This window comes from Tremella mesenterica (genome assembly GCF_000271645.1).
Source record: "Tremella mesenterica DSM 1558 unplaced genomic scaffold TREMEscaffold_4, whole genome shotgun sequence".
Taxonomy (NCBI): domain Eukaryota; kingdom Fungi; phylum Basidiomycota; class Tremellomycetes; order Tremellales; family Tremellaceae; genus Tremella; species Tremella mesenterica.
The window spans coordinates 1,283,606-1,305,019 of record NW_006711228.1 but is presented as its reverse complement, the minus strand read 5'-3'; the positions used below and the strand labels follow the sequence as shown (position 1 = coordinate 1,305,019).

Sequence of the window (21,414 nt, the reverse complement as noted above, 5' to 3'; positions counted from 1 at the left end):
ATAAACCGGTCGGGTGCATGGGAACATAATCATCTTATCGACTTTATACCTTGACTTGAAATACAACACTTGACATTGGTCGCAAAAGGAAGCAAAGGAATGACGGAACAACCCCCGGTGAAACGGCGCCGAACACAGAGGGCTTGCGATAACTGTCGACAACAACGTATACGGTATGTCATCGTCATGGGGTGTTGATTGTGTCCAAGTCGAGGCAGAAAGAAGTTGACTTTTGAAAGATGCGATTATGATGGTGTTAATCAAGTTTGTGTTCATTGTGCAACTTATGGAATCTCATGTGAGAGAAACGCACCTGCACCAAAGGTATTTTCATCAGCAACCTCATCACCATCACCATCGCCATCACCATCAATACCATACTCTCCGACTACCGGCGGCATGGCGATTTCAGTTTTGATTTCATAAATGAGAGATGATGATAGGACGCGGGACTTGGACACTTGTTACTGACATGGGTAGGATGACAGACCTCGGAAGGCCCGTAGACACACCACAGAAGAAGCAGAGGATCTAGCTCAAGGAGTGGAACCGGGTTATCTGGGTAAGAACATCAAGACGATCTATCAAATCCTTTCTTCCAACTGATATTTCTCAGGCCGATCAAGTTTGGTGAATCTCGTTTTCGCTCATTGTTATCAAAAATCATGGAAACGACGACTTTCAGAATTAGATCATGAACATGATTTATATCGTGATGCTTTCCGTGAGGGAGAACCAGAATCCGGTTGTCTGGTTGGACGTATGGTGCCTATCGATCCCGCCCATGGTGGTACTTCAGCTTGCACGTTTGGAAAAGCATCTGCGAAACTAGCAGATAAGATTGGGGCACAAACCATCTTGGACGATTGTAAGTTTTCCCCAATATTTTGTGTCCTCCTCCTTGTTGTCCATGTCGAGCTTACCATCTTTAGTGTTATTGAAAGGCCGACTGCATATCATTCCATTCTTCCCAGTAGTCACAGTTACCGAAAGGTAAGCTTTTACATAATCGTAATACAATCACTTACATATTGACATGTAGTCTTGGTCCACAAGGTCCTCAAGAAGATTACTTTCGAATTTGGTCCGTTCATAACCCTGATTCTGCACCACCTTCAGCTATACCTCGTGTTATCCGTCTTATCTTATGTGCTATACCTTCATTATCAAGAGATGTTCCTCCAAATATACGAAAGTCAGTCTTAAACACTGTCCAAGGTCTTTTGACAGGTCCGGAAATGAGTCGGATATCTTCTCCGACTTTGTCAAACGTTCAAGTTCTCATCTTGCTCAGTCTTGCGGATGAGCTGCACGCTTGGGATGCTCGAGGTGCGGAAAGTATGGCTTGGAGACGGATTGGAACGGGTTTACGTATGGCTTTAGAGCTGGTATGTGATCTTGAGTGGTAAGTAAGAGTGCCTCAAGACTGATATGACAGGGTCTACATCGTGCTGTATCCTCAAAAGTCGTTCCTAGACCTCAACGACATCGTCGTCAACGTGTATGGGGTGCATGTGTCTTTGCGGACCGATGGTGTGTTGTCTCTTATACTCTTCAAAAGGTCTTGCTGATTATCTCTTACAGGCTCTCACTCAGACTTGGCCAACCACACACTATCAATCTCGCCGATGCTGATGCTCCACCACCATTCCCATATCCTGATCATATTGACCCCGCTCAATCCTCCACGGTCGTCCCATCTTTCCAACTGTTCTGCGAGTTAACTCGGCTAAGCGAATTCCTAGGCAAAGCTTGTAAATTTATTCATCTTCCACTCAAGTCATCTAACTGAAATGAAAGGTAATTTGGTCTGTACCCCATCTTGGCTTGAAAGAGCAGACGACGTATCTCTTCTGTTATGGCAAAATAATTTCGAAACGTGGTTAGAAGCTTTACCAACTAATTGGCGATACGATCTTCGTTGTCTCACTGAAGCTTCTCAAGTCCTCAATGCTCTTGTTGTCACTGTCATGGTAAGAATACCTTCTTTCTGACGAGTGGAAATGAAAATGATATGATAGTTCACATTTTATCAATCGTTGATTTGGCCGATTAGACCAATACCCTCTCATATAACCTTTCGACCACCTCAGCGTCGAAAACAAGATCTCATCCGACGTTCTCAAGAGGTCATAATCTGGGCAGAAGGATCAGGTCAATTTTATATTGATACTTTGTCTTTTATACCTTACGCCGTAGGTGAGTAATCGTTTTTGATTTCCCTAAAAATGTATCGAAACGGTTATTTAGTCAGTGATTGACAGACAGCATGTTGCACTTTGATCCGAGTCAAGACTTATGACGAAACTGAATCTCTTTCGACTCTAGAATGGTTAGATAGAGGTATTGCTGTTCTTGCTTCTTGGGCAGATGTAGAAACTACCAATTCTCAATTCCGTCAAGGAAGACAAAATCTCGTAGAGATGTTGAAAGTTCTTCGTCCTGTCGATCCACCCGTGTTAAGTGATCCATTCGAGATTTTTGGTCCTGAGTTTCAACTAGAATAAGTGTGATAATACTGTTGTAATCCTCTAAGTATATATTAGATTTCCAAAAAGATATGTGGAATGTATTAGTTCTGTATCCAAGTGGAGAAGCTCAATACGGTGCATATTCAAAAGAAGAAGCTAAAATTCTATCTACACAGGGAGTAAAACTTTGACGCCGTGATACATCTGTTCAGACATCTCCACCCCGTTCACCAAGACAATCTTCATTTTGGGATTATCGGCGACTTGTCTAATACTGGCTATCTGACTCTCACGCCATTCCCTATTAGTGGGGACCTGTAGGTTAGCGAATGTCACAACCTGTACCAATGAACATACAGGGAAACCTTTATCCATTAAAGCTTTGAATTCTTTATATACTCCTTGTTCCTCGATACAACCTTCACGTTGGATCAAAGGAGATACTTAACAATTAGCATATTGTTCGTAATGTAATATGATGAAACATACCATAAGCAGGTTGGACACGCATATCACTTTCAGATGCGTTAAAAAGTACAAGAGAAAGACGTTCAAAAGTACGTTGATCTTCAGGAGGTTCAACGACCCTATGACGAGTAGCTTTAAAATGACCACCAGAAATGACTACATATGTCAGCTCCTCCTAATGTTAGGTATACCTAATTTGAATGGAATAAAATGTGTAAAAATATGAAAAAGGACGTCAACTCACTCTCGAGAGTTTCCCCAATATTAATGACCAAAGCTCCTGGGTTATATCCTACATAACGCCATTTATTATCCCTACCCCAAATCTGAAGTGAAGAAACAGGTACAGAAAATAATAATGTAGTAGTACCATAATCCGTATGACCGTTCATCCTTAAAGCACCACCACCAACAGATTTTATATCTTCTGTCAAAGGACGGAATAAAGCATGACGGAAATAACTATCAGCTACTATACCTCCTTTACTTTGAATGTTTTCGTATAACCAATCAGGAGGAAGTTCCAATACCAAAGAAAATAATTTGAGTAATCTACGATTGACGGAAGTCGTAAGGTATTGAACAAAAGCTGAGATTTCTTCCATGAAAGGATGAAGACATGAAGGGACGAGATTCAAATCGGCAAATTGTTGTTTGTAAAAGTTAAATTGTTCAATACCGTCTGGAGCTCCCTTTTCACGCTGACATGGATTAGCTCATGTTACACTGAAAGTATCGTATTCCTTTGTCGTAATCTTCTCCGAAATGTGAGGCATGATGAATTTATGTTGCAAGGGTAGTGATGGAATGCGAAGGAGGAGACGAAACATTTAGCTCACCCTCCATCCAAATGGAGCTTTGTATCCTGCATAAGATCCACCTTGAGGGTTCCATTTAAGTCTTTCTTTTTCTTCCTCGGTAATGTGATCATAGGTATATTGTCCGATTGAAAATTGTCGATGAAGCTATTACTTGTCAATCTCCATCCTTGATGATTCTTGATTGGACCAAAAAGGTTGACTCACTTGTTCCAAACTGACACCATAGTTAGTCAAATACAAAAACCCATCTTCCTTGATAGCGATTTTAGCTGTTTCGACGAGTTTTTGAACCACAGCTGGATCAGGATCTTCCAATAGGTTGAGCTCGATGGTATGAAGTTGAGCAAATTCTATTCCTTTTCCATCTGTTGGAGGTGGAGGGATCCAAGTTGGAACATGTGGTTGAGGTTCGGTAGGTGTAGGAGGAACGTATGGTTCAGCCATATTGATATCTGACTTGTTGAGTTAGAAAGAATTGTTGGTTTCTAGCAGGAACTTGCTTACGAGGAACGGACTGGTGTCCCATCTATATATCTTCTACTCTAGCCACGTTGGAAAACATTTCCTGTTACCCGAGTACGAAGCCGATGGATCTATGGGATCTGTAGTTCTCATTTGGGTTTGGCCGGGTTTAGAAGTCGAAAAGACGACTAAACGATCCCGGTACCCGAGTTCTGTGCGGGTCAAAGCGAGGTCGCGCATGATTCGAATGTCGACATTGAACCATTGAAAATTCATGAGTAGTTCTCTCTTATTGCCGGATGACGACCAATAGGATTTCATGAGATGTACGGGGGAGTCGGGTGATCGAAGTTGAATTTGTATGATAAGCTTTTCGTTCCTGTCCCTCGGGAACTCGGATTTGTATACTTGGTCGATGGTCAAGCTTCGTGGAAAGCGAGGAAACTTGGTTAAAACCTCAGGACGTCATTGAAGAAATGACTCAAGTCATCTCTTATTCTCACTTTCGTATTGACAATGACAAGCCAAATCGACGCGGTCTCTTCGAAAGAGTTTCCTCTTAAACCCCATAATTGTATGTCGAACATTGGTTTTTTGAGTAGGTGGAAAAGTTGACATTGAATAGCGCCGGCGGTCAAAGTTCCAGGTCTCATGTTCTGTAGTGGTCAGCTCGGTTTCGGTGAAATGGCAGATGCTACCGTGCGCAAAGGAACACCCCTTTGGTCGTCAAGATTCAACTGATGTGGTTTAGATCGAATCATTGACCAAACTCAAGAGCGTTCTCGAAATTGGCGGTTCGAGTTTGGAAAAGGTGGTAAAGTTCAATGGTTCGTATTTCCATCTCTTTCGTAAGGCTACATTATTGATCAAAAGTCCTCATAGGTGATATCGAAAAGTTTGATGGTGAGTCACTGATGTCATTCGTTGACGATCACATGCTGATGGATTCCCACAGAGTTCAACAACGCTTTCATGGCCGTGAGTTTTGTCACCTCGACTGATTGAACTATTGAATCGTAGCTGATCCAGAAGTTCACACCTACTCCTAAACCCGCACGTACTTGCACTCAGGCCGGTCGTCTTTGGGGCGGTGCTGCAATTGAGATCGAGTGCATTGCTCAGCTTTGAGTAGATCACATAGTAGTCGTAGATTGTTAAGTGATCATAGGCGAGATGAATTAGTTGCGAAAGTGTCTTCGATACATTACCGGAGTCATGGTTCCGTCTGTCAGGGTCTAACTATCCCGAACACCCGGCGTATCTGGTGCCTTTCCTTGGGCCGTCGTCTCTCAACCTGCGTAGTCGTAGTCGTATTCGTATAACACTACTGACGTTAAAGATGAGGAAATATTCATCCTCAACGACGTCTCCCAACAACGTGTCTACTACCTGAAAATTACCACCCCAACTTTCATAATCACCAAATCCAACAATGACCATCGAAATCAACACCCCTTCTTCTACCGCAACCCTTAAAAATCCAAAAGCACATCTTACCGGAGCTGAAGTTCGAAAACTCGCCAGAGCCAATTTGATCGGCGACACTGGAGGTCTCGGACATGGTTACGTTCAATGTAACTTACTCATCGTCCCCGCTCGTTATGCCGATGATTTCCGTCGTTTCTGTCAACGTAATCCTGTATCATGTCCTTTGGTAGCCGAAACAGCCCCAGGTGATCCTACTGTACCTTCCCATATCGCCGCGGATTGTGACATCCGTACCGACCTTTCCGGCTATTGCGTTTATAAAGACGGAGAGCTTGTAGCTACCAAAACGGATGTACTTGAAGAATGGGAAAAAGACACCTACGTCGCTTTTCTCATCGGTTGTTCTTACTCTTTCGAACACGCCCTTCTCGATGCTGGAATCACTATGCGTCATAGAGAACAGGGTACGGTAGTCTCCGTTTACAAAAGTAAGATACCATTGAATGCTGCGGGTCGTAAGTATCTTCTTTCACATCATAAAGACAACGTTGACGGTTAGCCTTCTCAGGAGCAATGGTAGTTTCCATGCGTCCTTTCAAAGCAGATAAAGTGAAACAGGTTCAGGAAATTACGAAAAAGTATACGTTGGCTCATGGTGAACCTATGCTTTGGGGTGATGAAGGTACCAAAGCTCTAGGGATCGATATCAACAAGACGGATTGGGGACAACCTACGAATATGGAAGATGATGATATTCCTGCTTATTGGGGATGCGGTATCTCTCCTCAAACGGCAGTTATGGATTCAAAGGTTGAAGGAACGTTCATGGCGCATCGAGGAGGATATATGCTAGTGACGGACTTGAGGGTGGAGGATGTCTGCGCTTGAATTTTGGCAAGGGTGGGATTATGGTAACGTTGTCGGACCGTCGATCTGTCCTATCGGTCGAATGTCTGATCCTATTATGTAGTTTTTGGGTATCTTGTCATGTCGATGCTGTTACACGGGTAGAGTCAGTACTGGTTGTAGATCGAGTATGCAGCCTCTTGCTTTCAACATCGAGGGCGATACGAGGCATACTGTATACTCATTTCCACGGTAACCTTGATACTACTTACTGGTAGATGCCACAGGGGATTGAGAATCACGTGACTTTCTTCCCACCCGCAACCTGCGCAGAAGTCCAGACTCGACCCACTCACTCTCCTCCACCTTCCTCCTCTTATCACACTCGGCAACACCTGAAACCGACTCATCCAGCCGAGCTACATACTGCAAGTAGGAAGGCAGTAGCCGACAGATCAAATGACTCCTAACTTATGATCCTCTGAGCGTCGAATCGCAGAGTGAATGACCAATGATCCACGTCCTCTCAACCTGAAACCCCTCCGACGTCAATCCCTTCCACCCCTCTGAAACGATCCCATCATTCTCTTAGACTTCTATCTTTCTCCCCATACAAATGGATCTCCAGTCAAATCCTGATGCTGGTCCATCCAGATGTACCCCACCCACCACCCCCAGTAATAAGCCAAAAAGACGGTCTTGGTTCTCTCTCACTCCTCCTGTCCACTTGACGACCAGTTCACCGACTGGATCCGGCATCTCCCGTCGACCCAGCATGGCCCAGGAAGAGGAACATGAAGAGCATGAGCTGGCCATCGTGGGACATGATGCTGAGGGTGAGCGCGTGGTAGAAAGCGGCCCCTCGGTCATCTCGGTCACCGAACCTGTCCGTACAGACATGGTCAGTGAAGATCATGGCGAGATGCTCAACATTAATGGCGAACCGGAAAAAGCTTCAAAACTTAAGAAGAAGCGCAAATCGAAGATCGATCCTGACGGGGAGGTATTGCGTTTGCAGGATTTACCTCACAAACCTCCTTTGCCTGAACCCATGCCGCCGCCCTCCGTGAGTTTGTACAAGTAGTCATCACCATGCAAAGCTGATCAGATAGGCCTTCACCTCCCGCACATTCACTCGCGCAGCTAGCGATAGACATCCGTTTCCCATCCCCGACTCACCCTGGATACCTGATTACCACCCACCTCGAAGCTCGTCACTCACTCATCCTACACCAACTTCAACATTTCCCAGACGATCTTTCGAAAAAGCCCACCCGCCCCTACTATATGACAGACCACTTCCTCCACTTCCGCCCAATAAATTATCGCTCGATGCGGTTAAGGGTGACGAAAATGCGACGCCCCCGCCCTTACCACGAGGAATCGTTGTCACTCCGAGCAGTCCGCACAAACCGACGGATTTCGAGGTTGTGAAGACTCAGATCTCTGGGCCATACAGACGCCGGAGCGGCTCTCTAGCTCGATCCAATACCCCCCTAGCGTCTCGCTCCAGTCCAGACAAAGTGCAAAAGAGCTCACCGATCGGTCTCGGTCTGCCTACTGCGGTACACCGACGATCTTCTCCAGAAAAGGACGTCAATAGGGTAGCGGTCTCATCGCCCTTACCCAATCGAAATCTCAGTCCTGGATCACGTATTTCATTTGTCGATGAGGGAGGAAGACCGAGTAGTAGTCGGGATTCGAGCAGGGAGCGAAGGGATACGAAGGCACAGCACGTCAAGCGTGTCCGCAGTATGTCAGGCATCTTGAGAATGGACGACGCACCAAATTCGAGTAGGATTAGTCTGGCCGGGCACAGTCACGATGGGATACCTGCAGACACAGGGGAGAGAAAATCATCGCGAGTACTTGAATGGCTTGGGGTGCGTAAAACTCCTCGTAGACCCAAATCAGTGGGGAAATTGAAGGCGGACGATACAGGAGAGGAGTTGCAGGATAGAGGACGAGCCGGCGCTCCTCAAAGTATCGGCTTTCATATGGATTCGCATCGCCTTCCAAGCCCCGTACCCAGCATCGCCAACTCCTCGCGCACTTCTTCTCCCGTGATGATGATAAGACCAGGACTTCCAGCAGCGCCCTCTACCACCACAGTCGTACCTTCTCCCGGCGGCAAGTTATCTGCCCTCTTCCACCGACGTGCGTCGGCCAAACAGGAGAGTTCTCCTGCCGGAACATCTACGTCTGAACTGCCGAACATCATCACCACCCCTCCCCTCCCTCATCGAAATGGCACTGCCATGTCATCACAGTCCTCTCTGGTCCTCCCTCCGATTCAATCTGTCTCCTCGCCCATTAACATATCTCACGTAATATCCGGAGTCGAAACTCCTCATGTCGGTTCGGAGACAGAAGAGCTTCTATACGCTGAAAGTTTGAGTCGTTGGGGTCCTGGGATCCGCCCGTGGATGGATGGCCTGGAAGGAGGCCAGCAGTCTTCCAGCTCCTCACTTCATACGCCATTGGAACCCCTTCCAGAAAGCAATCCCCTGGGCTTGGCATCTTCGACGGCGCCAAGACCATCTAAAGAGACTCGACCTCGGGCATGGTCCGATGCCCCAGCACCCTCTCCAGACGAGATAATCTTCCCAGCCTTACAGCCGGATCTGAACCATGGTTCATCGAACCCCACTCCGGTACGTCCCAGACTCGGTGCCAGGACCAATTCCAACAACTCGGCTATAATAGATCGTATGCGCAACGTCTTTACTCGTAGCAGCTCTCGTCAACGGAGTCAAACCGTCTCCCGCATTTCGGGTCGTGATCTGGACGAGTTTGGAGTGGTGAGACCTGGACGATTGGAAGATCGAACACGAGTGCCGTCATCTTCCTCGTCTTCCATGATTTCTCCCGCCTCTATCCCTGGCTTTCATCTTGACAGTCCACCTCTGCCGGTTTCGAATAGCGATCGGCTCATCTTACTAGACGAGCCTTTATCACGCTCGCCAAGAAATTCTTTCTCCGCATCCTCTCCTCTCGCCACCTCTGTGCAACCACCTTCCACGGCCGTATCCAAGCGGTTTGCCAGAGCTCGTGCTTCAACAGTCTCATCTGTCGGTCCGTCGTCAGCTTCCCTCCTGCCTCCTTCCCCAAACATCTACCCTATAGCGGCAACCCCACCTCGACGAAGACCGAGCGTCATCCATCGTATCTCGACCGGCCTTCTGGGAAGCTCACCAAAAGCGACAGGTCTCTTCCCTCTTCCCCCGAGATCAAGTGGTAGTGCTTCCTCCACTTTCACGAACGGTTTACCCAACAATGGTTCGTCGGTTGCCCTCAGCTTGACGACCTCCCCCAGACCGAGTACGAGTAGTGTCCCAGGCGCCACTGCAAAACATTCCGTCAACGTTCCAGCAATAGAGGCTGATGAATCGGCACAGGACTGGCTAGCTCGAGTAATGACCACTATTGGTAGAGTGGATATTGCTGGCGTTCTTGCAGCTCGTGCCGATCCCTTCCACGCTGAAGCCCTTCGACTGTATATGGGTCGGTTCGACTTTGTCCATCAGCCGCTGGACGTTGCTCTGCGTATGTTACTTTTGCAGATGTCTCTACCCAAAGAGACGCAGCAAATCGATCGCGTGATCGAAGCTTTCGCGACCCGATATGAGGAATGCGAACCCTTGTTGTTCGGTAAGACGGACAATACCTACGTTCTTGCCTTTTCCATGCTCATGCTCCATACCGATCACTTTAACGCTCACAACAAATCAAAGATGACCAAAGCCGACTATGTGCGGAATACGAGGTTAGAGGGAGTTCTTCCGATCGTTCTCGAAGTGTTCTACGATAATATAACGGCGGAGGAATTCATCTTTATGGACGATGATGAAGTGAGTCGACCGACCCTCAATCCAGGTCCGGGTGGGCGATCGCGGAGCCACACATTATCTGGTCTATCCGTCAACAGTTCTTCCACCGCAATGGCTCAGTCAAAACCTTCCTCAATTGACGTGTACGGTATGATCAACAATGCCCAGTTGCGCAATCTCGAGCACGAAGTACGACATCACTTTCCAATTGAAGATCACTTATCTGCAATGGGAACTCTTCCTGCTTTACATGTGGAGCGTCTACATCGAGCCTTCATCCGTGCCAAGATTGTCCCCTTACCGAGTCCATCTAAGCGGAAGCTGTCGTCGAAACTCAACAATAGTTCACGTCCAACATCACCTCTTACGCTTGCTGGACAAGGAACGACTTTACAAGTCGCCAAAATCGCTCGGGTTTTAGTGAGGAAACATGACAGTATCGATATAGCTGGGAAGAAAGCACGCAAGTGGCGACCGACGATAGTGGTACTTACACCTTCTCAAATGCTTCTGTACAAAGATTCAACTCCCAAAGTTGCCCCCGTGGAAGTAGTCGGAGGAGAGAGCGTGGAAGTGGCTTTTCCTTCCGGACAACCGGAAGAAATGCTCTCCCTCAAAGATGCCTTAGCGGTGTACGATAAACGGTCTAAGCATCATACCGGTCCATACACCTTCAGGTTCGTCATGCCATTAGGAAGACAATACGTCATACAACTTCTGCAAGAAGGGGAGATGAATGAGTGGATAGGTTTGATCAATTACGCAAGTGCGTTCAGGACGGCTGGCATTCGTATGCGAGCTGCGATGACGGAGAAGGAACCATTCTCATCTGCGACCATGCCAATATCGAGGGTATCAGCTGAGATGGGGAGGGATAATGAGAGAAAGGTATTTGGGGAACCCATGCAGAGAGGTGTATCAGACAGCGGTCAGAGATTACGGAGTCAGATGAAAGGTGATGATATGGAGAAGATCGACGATCGTAATTTTTCTTCAAATCCAAACGAGTCACATAATCCTTATCTGACCACCAACACCCACGCTCTTTCACTTCAAGCCGCCCAATCAGCACGCTGGCAGGCTATTGATGTGAGTCGTAATCTTACTTCTTATGAAGTAGGGACTGATGTAACAGGAAAAGATCCGCGCTTTGAGCGAAAAAGCCGATCAAGTTGACTCGTCCATCCAAACCTCTTTTCAACTCGCTCGAAACATCGCAATCCTCACTCCGTTCCTCAAATCGTCTAGGGATAGATTAGTCGCTGCTCTTCCTGGTTTAGCGCATCCGTTGAGGCAGGACAGACTGGAGAGTGCCAAGCTACGAATATGGATAATCATTCTGCGTAATCACATGGCGAGGGAGAAACGTGAAAGTGCGAGATTGCGAAGTTCGGTCATGGATAATATGGGTATCGGATTACGTGATGCGAAATCTCCTAGAGAAGTGGGAATGCGTTCAAGTAGAGGAGATAGCTCTCCAATGCCATCTCCATCGAATTCGCCTTTATCTCAATCTGGGGTATCGGATCTTCAAGTGGAATATGGAGAACAAGATGTATCCGGGATGACGACAAGTAAACCTACTACTTCTCGTGTCAAATCGGACGAAAAAGACCAAGACAATCACGTCCGGCCTGATGAAATTGCTGAGGGAAACGCAATGGATGATGATGATAATGAGGAAGATGACACTGCAGACGTTTTACCCGATGCTCGACGGAATAGTGAGGTTGAATCTATAGTGGACCCTCTGCATCGGAGCCAAAGTCAAACGTCGATTCACTCGGTCGAATCATTCCATTCGATCGGTTTGGGTGAGAAGGATGAGTTGGGAGATAGGCCAGGAGCGAGAAGATCAAAATCGGAGGATGTTTTACGTCGAGGAATCGAACAGATGGAGATTGAGATGGAAAATGGGAAGCGAGCCGAAGATCACAGGGTGGATACTTGGGTTAGATGATCGAATGACTCGGGTTGTCAATTTTGTCAGGTTGTATGGATCTTTTATGAGTGAGGAACATACGTTATTGACTTGCCTGAAGTAGCATCACCATCACTAGCAAATTGATCTTCATCACTTTTGAATGTATCTCTGATAATCACGGTTTGTCCTTCTTCTCATCATCCTCCACAGTAGAAGTTTATGAAGGCATCATGAGTATCTTCTCTGTGAGCACATTCCCCGTCTTCGTATATGGTGGCTAAATTGCAGTTGGCGACTATCATCGCTCGACCGAGTCACGAAGCATCTGTGAGAGAAGGTGGGTTTATGGGTGATACTTGACTTTTATCAGTGTGCTCGAGTACTCATGATAGCTCTGATCAAGGTGAATAAGAAGGTGAAAGAGACCGAGAAAGGTACAATACAATATCAGCTCACAGAGGATACGGACAAAGCGGGAGTGTTTTATATGTGGGAAGAGGTATGTATTCAGCTCTCACCATAACGCACAATAAAAACGACCATTTCCCTTTATCACTCTTGATCCGATCCGCTTGACTTCACGGCTACCCTTGCCCTCCGTCTTCCTTCTAGCTTTCTCGATGACATTTCATTCTCATCCTATAACTCCATCTACTTCCACTCTCAATCACTATCAACTCTCATCGGTTGAGCTATCCATCCCACTGGATACAAGGGAGTCTGGCTGATGGATAGTATGTCGACCAAAGCGCCTACGAAGGTTCGTCCTTTCTTTCCCTCCACGTGAAGAGGCTAAAATGTAGATCATGTGAATAGTGAAGCAGTCAAAAGTGTGTATAGGTATCGTCAGGTGAAGATCGTTGAGAGCTGATATATGATAGGTTTCCAAGAAGAAACGAGGGATAAGTTGGACGTGAAATTGATCATGATGAAGGGATGTTGAACGTATGTGTCATCATAGTGATGATCTTCAAGTTCAACTCGCTTCACGATGGATCCGGTCATTGAGGTCCAATTGTGCGCACGGAAGAGCGCTGCCATTGCTGCGAAGGAAGCGGGCGACCATCGAGGATGGTATGCACGATACAGAGGGTTCAGAAGAGTTTGTACTCGATAGTTGATGATGTATGAGGTTAAATGAGGAAATCAGGGTTATTCCGTTTTCGTTCCACTGCTCAGGGCTCTCTTGATGCCATCAGACACTAAAATACTCATTTGGTTCAACCCTGGTCGTCAACGTGTTACCCGACCAAAAGTCTACTCACATTCGATAGACTGACTACCTCAACTCTTCACCGTTAATACTCGTATTTGACTAGAGGGAATGGACCAGGAAATGACTGAAAGCGAGCTATCTGAAGACGAGACGTCCGAAGACGGATCAACCACTTCTTCCAAATCCAAGTCAGAAATACCCGAATACGACGACGAGAATGCCGATCTAATCCTGGTATCAAGTGATGAAACTCGATTCAAAGTACATTCCTATTATCTAAAAGCTGCCAGGTACGAATAATCCTTCTCTCTTTCACTAAACCTCTTTTTCTAACATTCAGCGTCATCTTCCGTAACATGCTTCAGAACCCTGACTCAATGGCTCAGTCAGGAGAACGACCGATGATACACTTGACCGACTCTACTATCGAGACAGCCAATATACTTCGCGCCGCTTTGGACGTCCTTTATGGCAAACAATTCCCAGACGATCATCGAAAGTATCATGCCAGATTACTCAAAGTTATCCGGTTCTTACAGAAATACGAATGCGAAGGATCGATCGATAAAATTCGTTTATTATTACATAGATGGATCACTTCACCTGATACTTCAGCCGCTTGGTCAGCATTCATCGTTTCGGCAGCTTTGGACGATATAGTGACTTGTTCTCGAGCCATAAGACGAGCGGGTAATTGGGGAATTAGAGCAACGGACGAGAAACAAGGTTCTCGTGATTCGTCTAGTGTGTTCGATTTGGGGAATCTTTCTTTGGAACAGTTTTCGCAGATACCAGTACCGATGTTATGGGCGATATTACGGGCGACCAAGAGTCAACGGACTTTGCCACAGAAGAATGATGGTTGGAGTAAAGTCGCTAGTAGGTTTTGCGAGTTACTTGGGGTAGAGGGTAAGTGCTGAGTGTTTTTTTGTCCGTTGAGTCACTTTCGGCTGATCCAAGTAGATTTGGCATCATGATATGGCAAGTAGTGTACAGTCGAAGCTGTGAAACTCGATAGGCTTCCGTAGCCCCCAAAAGTGATCAGATTTCACAATGTATCAGGTTTGAGAGGGGAGTTTGGCTGGGAAAATATCATTCGGTTCCAAAGAAATCAAATCGACTACCACAGCGTATCACGTTTGATGGCTATCGAGTTTGACAGCTTCGACTGTAGTAAAATCCCCTGAAGGAATATGAACTTCTGGTTTGAGACAGTCATGCAAGTGCATGTGAAACAGAGCTTATTCGGGACGAGAGGTTTTGATTTGAATTGTCGCGGAAGTAGTCAGATTGATGGTACCTGGTAGTCAAGTGATCATGCCATCAATTTCCATACATTTCACCTCTCTTCTCTTCTCTCCTTCACTCTCTTCCTACTGAAATCATGTCGCAAGTCGATCCCAAAGAAACGGACGTCAAGATCTCCGAGACCTACAATGCAGATGACGCCGACCTCGTACTTGTCTCCAGTGATGAAATCCATTTCAAAGTACATTCTTACTATCTAAAAGCAGCTAGGTGAGTAGTCTGACAACAACCTCTCGTCAGCCATACGTCGCTGACGAGCAGTGTCGTTTTCCGCGCCATGCTTGACAGTCCGAACCTAGACGCCAAGAAAGGGGACCGACCACTACCAACGATCTATCTGACGGACAATGACATCGAGACGGCAGAAGTACTCGAGGGCGCCCTGGGCATCATCTACGAAAGACCGTTTCCCCCAGACCCAGCAGAGTATCGGGACGAACTGCGTAAAATCATTCCTCTCTTGCGAAAATATGAGTGTGATGGAACAATAGCGAGAATTCGTTTGCTACTTCATAGCTGGATTACCTACAGCAATCATGGTGCCTGGTCGGCATTCCTCGTGTCGGTAGCCATGGACGATATCGTGACATGTGCTCGAGCGATGCGTCGCGCAGGAAAATGTGGCCTCTCGGGGTCTAGTGTACTGCAAGGTGCCCAAAAATCGACGACTGTGTTTGATCTAGGAAGCCTATCACTGACAACGTTCAGTAAGATACCAGGACCAACGGTATGGGCCATTCTTCGAGCGACAAAGAGCCAACCGACGAGCACTGAAGGCTGGAACGAGATTGCAGATCAATTCCTCAAGTTACTCGAAGTAAAAGGTAGGTGCATTCTATGTTCTGATCATATTCCTTTGGCTGACGCTTGACAGATGACCAGCCGTGAACGGACGAGACGATAATGGGGGTGTCCTGGGAATCGAAGGAGGAAATGATGGCGGGAGCGTATGATGATAGGTGATCTAGGTTGTCAGCATGAAACCGCATGTACATATTGAAATGCGCCCATACCGTCGTCAAGTCTCACAATCCCTTTACTGAGATTTGCGGTCCGCCATCTAAGACTCCGCTCTCTGCTTTTTACCGTTTCTCCATTACACCTCTTTGCTGCCTCCCCCTCACTTGGAAAGAATATGAGCGATAAAACGTCTTCCACCTATGCCGACGCCGATGCCGACGCCGATGCCGACGCCGACCTCACCCTCGTCTCAAGTGACGATATCCACTTCAAGGTTCACTCCTATCATCTCAAATCAGCCAGGTGAGTGATACGTCGGAATTTCTCGTCAGCCATAGACCGCTGACTTCGTCAGTGCTGTCTTTCGCGCTATGCTTGAAATGCCGGATACGAATGTCAAACGGCCGATTATCCACTTGACCGATAGAGAGATCGAAAGTGCCGAGGTGCTAGAGGGTGCCCTAAATATCCTATACAGCAAGACCTGGCCGACTGACACTGAGACTTATCGCTTCAAGCTGATCAAGATCAATCGGTTCCTTCTGAAATATGAGTGCGAAGGGGCAATCGATAAAGTTGTATCATTACTTCACCGGTGGATAGCATTCGAGCGGCAGTCTGCGTGGTATGCGTTCTTGGTATCGGCCGACCTCAATGACGTTGTCACCTGTTCTCGAGCAATGCGACGCGCAGGTCTATCCGCCATTGACGGGTCGCCGGGCACCCAGGGATCTGAGCCGACAAGCAGCCCATTCGATATTGCAGGGTTATCCCTCGAAAGATTCTCACAAATCCCGGCTCCTATATTATGGGCGATCTTGAGAGCGGCGCGACATCAAAACGGACTTCCGACAAGCGACGAAGGATGGGACAAGATGGCGACTCACTTTTGCGAACTCCTCAAAGTGAAAGGTGGGTCATTCGCCTCCCGCCCCATATACGGCTGACGACAGATGATAAACCATGAAGGAGTGGGCGTGTGTTGTGAGGTTTTGGAGGTGGTGGAGCAGGCACATACATCTGTCGATAGTTCAGCTAGTGCGCCCTCCAAAGCAATGACGATGTCACCATGGAAACAAAGACTCACAATCGCCAGACTGACCCCCGGCCCCTCTTTCTCCATTGGTGTTTACTTTCTGACCCGACTCAGTGTTCACTTCTTCACCACGTCCACAAACATGACCGACAAATTCTCCTCTGCTTACAACGATTCTGACGCCGACCTCATCCTCGTCTCAAGTGACAATGTCTATTTCAGGGTTTACTCGTACTATCTCAAAGCTTCCAGGTGAGAGTTTTCGTCAGCCATCATTGACCCTTACTGAGCATATCAGTCCCGTCTTCAGAGCAATGCTTGAAATTCCCGATCCCAGCGTTCAAGAGCAGAAAGTGCCGCGTATCGAGCTCGTCGACGAATCGTTGGAGACGGCCGACACTCTGACCGCAGCTCTGGATATCCTACATGGCAAGAATTTTCCGGACCAGATCGCCTCATACTTTTCTACGTTATCCGTGGTGGTACAATTCTTCCAGAAATATGAGTGTACCGGCGCATTACTCGATATTCGATTGTTGCTCCAGAGCTGGATCAGTGCGCCAGGAGGTGGACCAGCTTGGTTGGCCTTTTACCTAGGGGCGATACTTGACGACGTGATCGTATGTTCGCGAGCTATACGAAAAGCTTGGCCCCGATCTTTCACTGTGATCAAAGACGAATCAGCGGGCGCGTTGGCGAATAAGCAAGGGGTCGCTCAAGGATTTGTGCTTGACGTCGATCGCTGGGATCTGGACATGTACACAAAATCCTCTCCACGAATTACCTGGGCACTACTGCGGGCCAGGAGGAACCAAAAGACAGTCCCTCAAGATCAAGCCGGATGGGATTCGGTCGCAAGAGAGTTCTGCGACATTCTTGGGGTCGAAGGTGAGCTACTTAGATAACCATAAAGGCGTCGCTCAAACAAAGATAACGAGATGCTCTAGAGCCACGAGGGGTTGATAAGCCAAATCTTCTGTTGGGTCTGGGAAATATTGAATGACATGCAAAATGGTCTACAACTCACACATGTTGGCTCATCAACCTCTGTACACTCATGAGCGCATTGTACCGAACATCCGCATTCTCATGTGCCATCAACTCGATCAACCTGGTCTTTCCGTTCAAGTCGGAAATCGTTCTGCAGATCAGCTCAATCCGTCTTCTCTTTCCCTTCTTCCCTCCACCGATGACTGATCTCGACTTGATGAGGGGGAACGGCGTACGTACTGCTTCGCTTTGTCTCCTCCGTATTTGATGAACCTTCCGATATCGTGTGCCGCTATAGCCAGCACGATAGGTTCTGAGCTTTGATGCAGGATCTCGACTAGCCGTCTGGTAATTAGCCTTGAGGTACACCCGTCCAATTCTCTCCCGAGAGCGACTCGAGAACGCTGTGCGATCGAGTACAACTCACTTCACGATTTTCCCATTCCCCTCATGTGCTATCCGCAGACCGTTATCTCTCCAAAACTCCTCACTCTCATGAGCCGGACTCCACACAAGGTGACCACTCTCTATCTCTGATGCGTATTCGTCAAATGTTCTTGTTGTCAGCTTCCCATGGCTGATTGCCACGTTACATAATACTCACGTCAAACCATCCAGTCGACTGCGAAGCTCATCCCGAAGGTAATTGAGATCTTCCACAATCTCATCATCGGACCATTTTCGTTCTCTCAAAGAATTGACGAAAGGCAATAGCTTCACGACGAACATGGAGGGGAGGTTTTGACTAGGGGCGATGGTCAAGAGATTCTGCGATTCAGTGCTGTGCAGAGAAGGCAGGAAAGAACTCACTCTGAGAGTAGCAACGACCACTCGTGTGACCTTCTCTTTGACGGCGGCTTTGGCGATGTTGGTCAAGAGGGCTATGGCGTCATACTTCCTACATACGTCAGCAGACCTCCATTTGCGCAGGAAGAGACGGGAGAAGCGGACTACAGATCAGGATCTGGATTAACGGCAGTCTTCGGGTAAGGACATATGCGCTCTTCTTGAAAGTCATGCGCCGCCAGCAAATTGTCGAAACTCACTTGTCCATCCCCTCCGCCGCGATCGGCTCAAAGGATAACTGCCAAAGACAACATATAGCCCAGTACTGCGCCTGAGGACTGGGGTTCGTCTTGAGGGATTTCACCAACCTCATTGTCAGTGGATCTAGATAGTATGATGGAAGGAGATGGACTCACCCAGAGATGCATTCCCCCTGATCCCACACAGCCAGACGGAATTGTCTTGAGCCCAGGATAGCGTTCAGGACCTGAGCTGCGACTTCCCATAAAGGTATACGGGAGCCATTGAGAAGACCTGAGAGGCTGGAGAGGAGAATTTGGACTTGAAGTTCAGGGAATGGTTTGGGATCTGTTCTGATGGATCAACCGTCATCCAGAATACAAGTGACCATTTAAGCTTGCAGACGAATGAGCTGGAGGGCCATTCAGAAATTAGGGGGAGTGGAAGAAGCTCACGCTACAAGTATTCCTAATATTCTCAATGATCCTAAGATGGCAAACTCCTCTTCCATACCTAAGCACTTGACTATAGGTCCATACGGATCATCCGGATATTCTGACGAGGCGAGGGAGTGGAACAAAGGGATGGTGTTAGGATCAGAGAGCATGTCTCCTATGGCGACAACGACAGCTTGGACAGTATCGACTCTTTGAAGTTTACGTAGGAGGTCTATGTAAAGTTTGGCATATTGTTGACCTTGCGTAGCGTAGATTGTTGGACGTTGGGTAGGAGGCTATGGATCAGCTTTGGTCTTTCTTATATGCTCCATTGGGTATCACGTCTCCTGAGACAAAGACAAGCACCAAGGCGGTGAGGATGGGTGAGGATGAACTTACGAGCTTGTTTAGAGATTTTAGAAGAGCAAGTTCATCTGCTGAGAGAAGCTTGGCTCGTTGATAACCCTGTTTGATCAGCATGGGCTGAGAAGAGGAAGAGGAAGGCTCACTTCCCAAGGCACAGGCTTGGAATTGATCTTGTTACATTGATCGTCTAAGTAAGGAGAGTAGAAAGGTGGAGGGATGGGAGCTACTATGGCTGTCATATTTGTCTTTCTTCCCGGATAACGATAAGCCTGTCTACTTTCTGTCGGTTGTACTGTCGTACAAGTAGCTATTGAACATCAAGGTGGAAAGGTGGAAAGGTGGAACACTACCATACATGGGGACCGGGAAGGTGCATGGGTGGACCGTCATGCACCTGGCTAAAAGGGAGGGACCGAATAGTGATTCAACTTTGGAAGTTGAAATATCGCCACCAAAAGCCCTTCCATTTGCTCTCCTCACTCCTTGTTCAATACTACCCTCACACGGACGGATAGGCAAGATGACCACCCCCATCTCCTTCACCGTCCGTCCTCCTTCTACCGCCCCCTTCCGTCCCTCTCCTCTCGGAAATGGAGCTCGGCCATCTTCTCGGACCACTGGGCCACCCTCTCGGCGTTTGTTTGAATCTCATGGGGAAGATTCGGACGATGACGAGCGACATAATGGGTCATCTGGGCGAAGAAGGGAAAGAGAAGAACGGATAAATGGTCTGTCCAATGGACGCATTGTCGGGTGGGTCATATCCCTTAAAAAGAGAGGCTTGACTAATGGTAAAAGGGGAAACAAACCAGAGGAGCCTTTGGTTATTCCTACCTTACCGAACAAAGATTGGAGAGCTACCACTCGACGTGTTCCATCTTTCCGACCTCAATCACGGGTGGTACAGACTGATGAGACAGAGACGCGCGAGAGGATAGGGGACGAGGAACAGAAAGCTGGATTGAGGTTTGCCGTGAAGACGGAAGTGAAATCAGAGATGGGAATTAGCACGATAAAGACTGAACGTGTGGAGGAGATATCGTCGAATGGCGGGGGAGATGTTTCGACTACAACGACGACTTCCACAACGGCAGTGAAGAAAGAACCTCTCTCATTGGAGGAGCAAGCTTTGCAAGCTATCTTAGCGGGAGATGGACCTCAAGAGACGGCGGAACAGAAGTTGCAGAGGGAGTTGATCATTTCCATGGGTGGAAGTGGCGTATCAACTCCTTTGACGGAAGATGACGCTTATCGAAGGGACATCGAAGCTTTGCCAGAAGAGGTAGGTCTCAATACTCAACTCAATTCTCTCACAAACATTTCCTTCTCACCTTTTCCATCTTCTCCTATCAGTCCTTGGTCCATGGAGTCGAGGAAGGAATATGGGACATCGAGGCTTACTCCCGTGGAAGATGATGTGGTCGGGGAGAGACAACAGTCGGAGAGTAGCTTCACTGACACATCTCAGTCCACAGCGGATGACTATGCCGCCATCCCAGTCAGCGCCTTCGGATACGCCATGGCTCGAGGAATGGGTTGGGATCCGAAAGCCAACGACAACACTCCTATTCATGTACCCAAAACTCGACCTCAATTACTGGGGTTAGGTGCGACACCGTTAGATGTGGTCATCCCTTCTGAGAAGAAGTCAAATGGACAGAAGAAGAAAGTGGATCATTCTACTAAAGGAGGAAGAGGGTTCAATGCGGGGAGTTTGTTAGTGAAAAAGGATAAAGAAGGGGGATCGGAATATGATAGTGATTCGAGCAGACGAAGGAGAAGGGAGGAAGGGTATGATTCTGGTAGGGAGAGTAAGAGGGAAAGG

General features: G+C 47.5%; 9 protein-coding genes across 9 annotated transcripts; 7 read left to right on the top strand and 2 right to left on the bottom strand.

Moving 5' to 3' along the window:
- Positions 1-1,238: 1,238 nt before the first annotated feature.
- TREMEDRAFT_30245 (uncharacterized protein) lies at positions 1,239-2,207 on the top strand (the record flags this gene model as incomplete). Its single annotated transcript, XM_007003849.1, has 5 exons — positions 1,239-1,388; positions 1,439-1,533; positions 1,585-1,754; positions 1,801-1,973; positions 2,022-2,207. 5 exons carry the CDS (start codon positions 1,239-1,241, stop codon positions 2,205-2,207), a joined length of 774 nt encoding a protein of 257 aa, XP_007003911.1.
- A 432-nt stretch (positions 2,208-2,639) lies between these two features.
- TREMEDRAFT_68491 (uncharacterized protein) lies at positions 2,640-4,204 on the bottom strand (the record flags this gene model as incomplete). Its single annotated transcript, XM_007004244.1, has 6 exons — positions 2,640-2,786; positions 2,829-2,914; positions 2,961-3,095; positions 3,184-3,640; positions 3,779-3,904; positions 3,965-4,204. 6 exons carry the CDS (start codon positions 4,202-4,204, stop codon positions 2,640-2,642), a joined length of 1,191 nt encoding a protein of 396 aa, XP_007004306.1.
- A 534-nt stretch (positions 4,205-4,738) lies between these two features.
- TREMEDRAFT_30334 (uncharacterized protein) lies at positions 4,739-5,350 on the top strand (the record flags this gene model as incomplete). The annotated part of the gene is made up of 5 exons (XM_007003867.1): positions 4,739-4,796; positions 4,848-4,921; positions 4,974-5,049; positions 5,096-5,145; positions 5,252-5,350. The coding sequence occupies 5 exons, from the start codon at positions 4,739-4,741 to the stop codon at positions 5,348-5,350; spliced, it is 357 nt and encodes a 118-aa protein (XP_007003929.1).
- Positions 5,351-5,654: 304 nt separating this feature from the next.
- Positions 5,655-6,538, top strand: TREMEDRAFT_68489 (uncharacterized protein; the record flags this gene model as incomplete). Its single annotated transcript, XM_007004243.1, has 2 exons — positions 5,655-6,165; positions 6,210-6,538. 2 exons carry the CDS (start codon positions 5,655-5,657, stop codon positions 6,536-6,538), a joined length of 840 nt encoding a protein of 279 aa, XP_007004305.1.
- A 733-nt stretch (positions 6,539-7,271) lies between these two features.
- Positions 7,272-14,443, top strand: TREMEDRAFT_61872 (uncharacterized protein; the record flags this gene model as incomplete). The annotated part of the gene is made up of 11 exons (XM_007004143.1): positions 7,272-7,562; positions 7,609-11,415; positions 11,462-12,277; positions 12,539-12,587; positions 12,643-12,749; positions 12,986-13,010; positions 13,054-13,080; positions 13,226-13,352; positions 13,598-13,756; positions 13,807-14,375; positions 14,430-14,443. 11 exons carry the CDS (start codon positions 7,272-7,274, stop codon positions 14,441-14,443), a joined length of 5,991 nt encoding a protein of 1,996 aa, XP_007004205.1.
- Positions 14,444-14,850: 407 nt separating this feature from the next.
- Positions 14,851-15,727, top strand: TREMEDRAFT_61871 (uncharacterized protein; the record flags this gene model as incomplete). Its single annotated transcript, XM_007004142.1, has 3 exons — positions 14,851-14,984; positions 15,036-15,598; positions 15,657-15,727. The coding sequence occupies 3 exons, from the start codon at positions 14,851-14,853 to the stop codon at positions 15,725-15,727; spliced, it is 768 nt and encodes a 255-aa protein (XP_007004204.1).
- A 182-nt stretch (positions 15,728-15,909) lies between these two features.
- TREMEDRAFT_61870 (uncharacterized protein) lies at positions 15,910-17,675 on the top strand (the record flags this gene model as incomplete). Its single annotated transcript, XM_007004141.1, has 4 exons — positions 15,910-16,037; positions 16,090-16,646; positions 16,704-17,022; positions 17,069-17,675. The coding sequence occupies 4 exons, from the start codon at positions 15,910-15,912 to the stop codon at positions 17,673-17,675; spliced, it is 1,611 nt and encodes a 536-aa protein (XP_007004203.1).
- A 118-nt stretch (positions 17,676-17,793) lies between these two features.
- Positions 17,794-19,828, bottom strand: TREMEDRAFT_61869 (uncharacterized protein; the record flags this gene model as incomplete). Its single annotated transcript, XM_007004140.1, has 10 exons — positions 17,794-17,911; positions 18,001-18,105; positions 18,188-18,316; positions 18,365-18,528; positions 18,571-18,658; positions 18,807-18,914; positions 18,963-19,139; positions 19,242-19,519; positions 19,623-19,688; positions 19,733-19,828. The coding sequence occupies 10 exons, from the start codon at positions 19,826-19,828 to the stop codon at positions 17,794-17,796; spliced, it is 1,329 nt and encodes a 442-aa protein (XP_007004202.1).
- Positions 19,829-20,109: 281 nt separating this feature from the next.
- Positions 20,110-21,258, top strand: TREMEDRAFT_16695 (uncharacterized protein; the record flags this gene model as incomplete). The annotated part of the gene is made up of 3 exons (XM_007003739.1): positions 20,110-20,342; positions 20,388-20,871; positions 21,058-21,258. Coding segments are annotated over 3 exons (918 nt in total), but the record flags the coding sequence as incomplete, so codon positions are not given.
- Positions 21,259-21,414: the final 156 nt, after the last annotated feature.